At 40.2% G+C, this 7437-nt stretch overlaps 1 protein-coding gene across 1 annotated transcript in view; it reads left to right on the top strand.

The window, feature by feature from the left end:
• Positions 1-3021, top strand: part of LOC103517817 — a gene marked incomplete at its 5' end in the record, with an annotated part of 7744 nt that extends 4723 nt beyond the window's left edge. Inside the window, 2 exon segments of the mRNA XM_026829786.1 lie at positions 1778-1880; positions 2803-3021. Coding sequence (XP_026685587.1) covers positions 1778-1880; positions 2803-3006 — 307 coding nt within the window.
• Between the last annotated feature and the right edge of the window lie 4416 nt (positions 3022-7437).

Here is a 7437-nt window from a genome sequence, read left to right as displayed (position 1 = left end):
GTGTCTTGTTGGACTAATTTGTGTCAACATGAGGGGGGGGGGACTGAGGGCTGGGATCATTATTAATAATAAATTACCTATTTATACTTACTTTGTCCTGTTAAGTACATAAGTAAAAATGAAATCAATATTATTTAAGTAGGGGAATAACATTCTCTAACTAATGAAATAAAATATATTTTCTATTTCACATGTATAGAGATTCAAAGACCTTCTTTTTTCAGTTAGCAATTATCCCAATATGAAGATACATGATAGACCAAGATGCAATAACTAGAGCACCTTTGTGAAGATGGCAAAATACACACAAAGGTGGTGTCCAGTTACCACATCCATGCTATTAATTTGTATTTTTTATTCAGCTTCAACAACATTGATAGTAGTATATCAATGTCCTATAAGCACAAGGCTTGTGTAGGACATTGATAGAAAAATAGACATTGATAGATTGATGGTAAATGAGGGAATTCATAGTAAAGGAGGTACTTAGTAATGCTGTGATCATCACTAAAGTTGTGAAGAAGGTCTCTGCTGTGCCACAAAGAATTCATGATTTGATATGAAATTAATAGTAAAGGTGACACTTAGGGCCGAATGCACAGTCGTACCTTAATGATTAGGAATTCCTTTTAGTGCTTTCCTAAAATTCATATGCATAGTGGATCCTAATTCCAAATAGAAGAGAAGAAAATATATAGAAATTATTTTTTTCATTCAGCATTAAATATACAGCAGTCCTTTTCTGATTGTAGGAAATAGGTACCTGTATGACATAAGCATGATATAAATGAAAATAAATATTATAATCATGGGATTTTCCTCTTTAATTGTAAGAAAAGTAGGTTATGTTAACAATTCTAAAATAATTTAGTACAGCAGTTCTCAAACTTGATTCCTAAGTGCTTTCCCCCCCAAGTTTTTACTTTCCTTAACCTAAAATAATTTCATTTCAATTGTGAATGCTCAACCTTTCCTAAATTTTGCAAGATTATCCCGGGGGCCTTTCCTTGGGGGTTGCAGACCCCAGTATGAGAATCACTGATTTAGAAAATAAGTAAAAATTCAAAATACATAAACACACATGTCTGTTTATAACCATAGCAATAAATAATAACCAAAGTGTGAACAATACACAACTTTTTTGATTTATTCATACATTTATTCTAGGTACAATATATTCAATAAATTAGTAAGATACAATAGTAAAAAAATATATATGTATATATATTCAAGGTACAATTCAAGTAAAATAAAAATAGGTAAAGCAAACAAACAAAAACTGGAAGAACTACAATGAGCAAAAGGTAGGGACTCTCCTACCCGCTGAAATGGTCTCGAATAAAATGATCGAAAGTGGCCTATGACAAACAGACGCCATTAGTATTAAAGCAGAAGAAAATAAACAACACAGGAAAATGGATACCTTAAGGAAATAGGAAATCTTAAGGAAAAAGGGAACCTAAATCATTTAGGAACGACTGTGCATTTGGCCCTTAGTAATGCTGTGATCCTCACTCAAGTTGGGAAGAAGGTCTCTGCTTTACAACAGATAAAAAGTTCATGATTAGGAAAATGGATACCTTAAGGAAATAGGAAATCTTAAGGAAAAAGGGAACCTAAATCATTTAGGAACGACTGTGCATTCGGCCCTTAGTAATGCTGTGATCCTCACTCAAGTTGGAAAGAGGGTCTCTGCTTTACAACAGATAAAAAGTTCATGATTTGATTGATTGATTGATTGATTGATTGATTGACGTTGTACCCTACTTATTTCCAGTATGATAGCGCCGTTCCCAATCCTGTCACCGGACGGCTGTCGTATTGTCTATCATAAGATTTCATCAGACGCTGAAACCTTCAACCCTGCCGGCCTCTTCAAGGTAAAACACCGAACGAAGCGAAATTTAACTTCAATCAGGGTGTCTACCAAAATGGAAAAATGAAATTCCCTGACTTTTCCCGGTTTTCCAGTCTGGTAGACACCCTGTCAATACTTCTTCGCCTTTTTCCTTGTATAGGCGGAGTCGGTGTTTTTCGTTTGGCTACAAAAAAATTTACGAGTGGATGCCCTTCGCACTCCACCTTTGTTATTTATATAGGAAGGGAAATTCAGGCTGGTCTACTCCCTGTTTAAAGTCTCCCAGCCTGACTAAGCTGGTCTACTCCCGGTTTAAAGTCTCCCAGCCAGACTAAGCTGGTGTCTGTCTGTAAACAAAACAACTCGAGAACGGTAAGAGCAGGAAACTTTTGGTTAAGATCGGTGCAAACGGTTGGCGGTATTTCTACAGCTTTTTGGAGGATTTCGGAATCCGCCGAATAGGATAATGAAAGTCGTGTGATGTTCGCACCAAATTTTCACTTTTTTTTCCTTTCCCACTTTTTGGAGGATTTCGGAATCCGCCGAGTAGGATAATGAAAGTCGTGTGATGTTCGCACTAAATTTTCACTTTTTTTTCCTCGTTTGGCTACAAAAAATTTACGAGTGGATGCCCTTCGCACTCCACCTTTGTTATTTATATAGCAAGGGAAATTCAGGCTGGTCTACTCCCTGTTTAAAGTCTCCCAGCCTGACTAAGCTGGTCTACTCCCGGTTTAAAATCTCCCAGCCAGACTAAGCTGGTGTGTGTCTGTCTGTAAACAAAATAACTCGAGAACGGTAAGAGCAGAAAACTTTTGGTTAAGATCGGTGCAAACGGTTGGCGGTATTTCTACAGCTTTTTGGAGGATTTCGGAAGCCGCCGAATAGGATAATGAAAGTCGTGTGATGTTCGCACCAAATTTTCACTTTTTTTCCTTTCCCAGACGATCCTCATGATTTCGGATATCCGACTACACGAGGAGTCACTGTTCCGGGGTGATATATTTGTATGGGATCTGGAATCATTGAGCGTCAAACATCTCGCCAAACTGGCAACTCCGCACACCAAGAAAGTACTCATGGCCTCACAGGTGAGTCATCTGACAACACCGCACACCAAAAAAAGTGTAGGCTGGCTTAGCCTTTAAGCTTGAGGTCGCTGGCTTTCTCCTATCCTGTCTTTCTTCGTTTAAGGGACAAGAAGTCCTCCTCTGTTACAGTTCCTTCTAGCGTCAATAATGTCAAAATAATAGCTCCTCTTTAAACGCAGTCTCCGTGAAAACAGTTGTCTGTACCGCGAAAACTTAAGTTGTGTATATTACGGGAAAATCCCGATGAGCGGCTAAACCTAGGATTTCTTAAATCTTTTCGGTAAAGTCCGAAATTAAAAACATATTCGGGCTTTTACCAGTTTATTTCTAGGTGAATCCTAGGATTTTCCAACACAAATGGAGAAATGTATTAGATGCTGATTTATAAGATCTCAAACGACTTGTCGGACTGATGATATTTGGTAAACATTATCAACACAAAGAGCAAATTCGTTTAGTTGTTAGGGTCCCATTGGTAAAGCCCGTTGGGACCTTTCTAAGGTCTACAGTTCCTTAAATCTCCCTCAAAGGAACATTCAAACATGGTTAGCCCAGTGGTGACGCACTTGCTTCCCATGCAGAAGACCCTATGTTCGAACCCCAACCTCGACAAAAATGTACTAGTATTTCGATTGTAACTATTTCAACGGGTTACTTTCTGGTGTTCTCGTGTTGACCCAGCACCTGAATGGGAAGTATTGTGTCTCTACGGGATGGGCATGCTACGACACAAACCAGCGCCTAATTTAGCATTTGTTTCATTTTCTTGTTTGCGCTTTTTGTAATCCGTTTTGTATCAAACTTCTAGAAAGGAAGAGAGGCAAAAAAATCTGGTGTGAACACCACACGACTTTCCTTATCCTGTTAAATTATGCGTAGCTGAAAATTGGCCATGTGATTTGCAGACGACCGTCTCATTAACTATCCGAGAAACTAACCAGTCTGTTCAAAATGTTCATGAAACCCAAGATGCGAAACCGGGTAAGAAATTTATCGAATAGGCGTTTAATATAATTTGAGGTTTTCCAGGGGTAATATTACGTCACTGTACATCTGCTAAGGTTTGAAGTGACAGAATTTTCTATCAATTTGGCGACAAACCACCCCAGTGGGGGGCCGGGAAAAGATAGCAACACGCAAATGTTCAGATGATAGACCATCCGGATACCAACCTACATCACCTACATGCAATGTACCTTTCACGGATTTTAATTAAATGAAATGAACATGTTCATCACATGAAAAAAAGTTATCCGAAACTCACAACCTGAGTTCTTCCTGCATAGAGATCCTCACTCCAAAGAAGTGCAAACTGTCCTGGACACCACGTAAGTAAAAGAGATGCAAACTGTCCTGGACACCACGTAAGTAAAACAGATCCTCACTCCAAAGAAGTGCAAACTGTCCTGGACACCACGTAAGTAAAACAGATCCTCACTCCAAAGATATGCAAACTGTCCTGGACACCACGTAAGTACAACAGATCCTCACTCCAAAGAGGTGCAAACTGTCCTGGACACCACGTAAGTAAAACAGATCCTCACTCCAAAGAGGTGCAAACTGTCCTGAACACCACGTAAGTAAAACAGATCCTCACTCCAAAGAGGTGCAAACTGTCCTGGACACCACGTAAGTAAAACAGATCCTCACTCCAAAGAGGTGCAAACTGTCCTGGACACCACGTAAGTAAAACAGATCCTCACTCCAAAGAGGTGCATACTGTTCTGGACACCACGTAAGTAAAACAGATCCTCACTCCAAAGAGGTGCATACTGTTCTGGACACCACGTAAGTAAAACAGATCTTCACTCCAAAGAGGTGCAAACTGTCCTGGACACCACGTAAGTAAAACAGATCCTCACTCCAAAGAGGTGCAAACTGTCCTGGACACCACGTAAGTAAAACAGATCCTCACTCCAAAGAGGTGCAAACTGTCCTGGACACCACGTAAGTAAAACAGATCCTCACTCCAAAGAGGTGCAAACTGTCCTGGACACCACGTAAGTAAAACAGATCCTCACTCCAAAGAGGTGCAAACTGTCCTGGACACCACGTAAGTAAAACAGATCCTCACTCCAAAGAGGTGCAAACTGTCCTGGACACCACGTAAGTAAAACAGATCCTCACTCCAAAGAGGTGCAAACTGTCCTGGACACCACGTAAGTAAAACAGATCCTCACTCCAAAGAGGTGCAAACTGTCCTGGACACCACGTAAGTAAAACAGATCCTCACTCCAAAGAGGTGCAAACTGTCCTGGACACCACGTAAGTAAAACAGATCCTCACTCCAAAGAGGTGCAAACTGTCCTGGACACCACGTAAGTAAAACAGATCCTCACTCCAAAGAGGTGCAAACTGTCCTGGACACCACGTAAGTAAAACAGATCCTCACTCCAAAGAGGTGCAAACTGTCCTGGACACCACGTAAGTAAAACAGATCCTCACTCCAAAGAGGTGCAAACTGTCCTGGACACCACGTAAGTAAAACAGATCCTCACTCCAAAGAGGTGCAAACTGTCCTGGACACCACGTAAGTAAAACAGATCCTCACTCCAAAGAGGTGCAAACTGTCCTGGACACCACGTAAGTAAAACAGATCCTCACTCCAAAGAGGTGCAAACTGTCCTGGACACCACGTAAGTAAAACAGATCCTCACTCCAAAGAGGTGCAAACTGTCCTGGACACCACGTAAGTATGTCACCAAGTAAGTAAAAATGACTCCTTTTTTTTTGTCAGTGGTTTGTTCACAGCCGTTGGCCCCGTGGCAGTCCAAGTTTTATTACACTTTATATTATGTCACCAACTAATAACGACTCCTATTTTTTGTCAGTGGTTTGTTCACAGCAATCCTTCATCTCTAACCAAGCACATACCCCTGGAGTTGATACCAAAGGAACTCGGTGGTAACGCTATGTCTCTCCATGAAATATCAGGTAAGATCTCCTGTTGCTGCTGTCTTGGATACATAACACACGGAACTACTAGTCTTAAAGAGCGCTGTCAAACTTTGACTTGCCGGGTGTCCTAGTGAATGGCTAAATTTAAAAACTGAATATTTCGGGCCATGTTAGTTATAAAGAATTGAAACACACCTCATTGAGAGAGACGAACAATTAAAATGTATTTAATGAAATGCTCTGATACAGAGTTGCCATACGAGACAGCATATAATTAATGAGCATATTGGAATTTTTACCCTTAAAAAAAAAAAAAAAAAAAAAAAAACATGCTACGATTGTTACGACACAGACCAGAAGCGTCTAATGTAGCAGTTGTTTCAGAGCTACATAGGTAAAGGACATTTAGCTAAAACGGCGATGAAACACTCATCTTTTTAAAAATTATAAAACATTCTTTTTTTTTCAATAGGCATGACAGAGGGGACTGTAACTGCTAGGGTCTTATCGTCCCGAAATCCAAGAGTCTCGGATACATAACACACGGAACTACAACAAACTCTAGACCCCAAGTCTAATAGCGCTGTCAAACTTTGACTTGCCGGGTGTCCTAGGTAATGGCTAAATTTAAAAACTGAATATTTCGGGCCATGTTAGTTATAAAGAATTGAAACACACCTCATTGAGAGAGACAAACAATTAAAATGTATTTAATGAAATGCTCTGATACAGAGTTGCCATACGACACAGCATATAATTAATGAGCATATTGGACAATTTTTTGTAGTAATCCAAGAGAGAAGGAAGACAGGATAGGAGGAAAGCCGGCCGTTCCGAGAACGAACATTATCCCATCAGGATAAAATCCGCCCCGGGTGGGAATCGAACTCGCGGCCTAGCGCTTACAAGGCAGACGCACTACCAACTAAGCTAACTAGGCTGGCAAAATAAAACATTCTAAGGGGGAAAAAATACGAATTTATTCGTTTTACCTGGTCTGGAAAGGCTCCTCCTTGTGGTCCTCAAACGTCCACAATGAAGTCATCTTGTTCCATCTTGAACCACCCAACCACAACCACTCCATCTTGAACTCCTCAAAGAGAAACTATGGATTTCAACTCTGAAATTTTCTTTCCGTCCAATTTGTTCCAGAATCTTGGAAGCAGAAGTTGTATGACTATTCCGATTGGTTTGAACAACAGGAGAAGATCAGCACGGATGAGAGCAAGCGACCTGCTGACGGAAAAGAAAACAATGAATATTCCAACGAACAAATCAAGGGAACTTTCCGACAGATTTCCTTTGATTGAGAATAGTAATAGAATTAAGTTTATCTTGCTGGTATAGGACAGGAGAGTCCCTTTACTCCCACAGTCTAAACAAGGTTTTACTTAATATGTATTTGAACAACAGGAGAAGATCAGCACGGATGAGAGCAAGCGACCTGCTGACGGAAAAGAAAACAATGAATATTCCAACGAACAAATCAAAGGAACTTTCCGACAGATTTCCTTTGATTGAGAATAATATTAGAATGAAGTTTATCTTGCTGGTATAGGACTGGAGAGTCCCTTTACTCCCACAGTCTAA

Source organism: Diaphorina citri, unplaced genomic scaffold (genome assembly GCF_000475195.1).
Source record: "Diaphorina citri unplaced genomic scaffold, Diaci psyllid genome assembly version 1.1 scaffold1973, whole genome shotgun sequence".
Taxonomy (NCBI): Eukaryota; Metazoa; Arthropoda; class Insecta; order Hemiptera; family Psyllidae; genus Diaphorina; species Diaphorina citri.
This window is presented reverse-complemented; position numbering and strand designations above follow the sequence as displayed.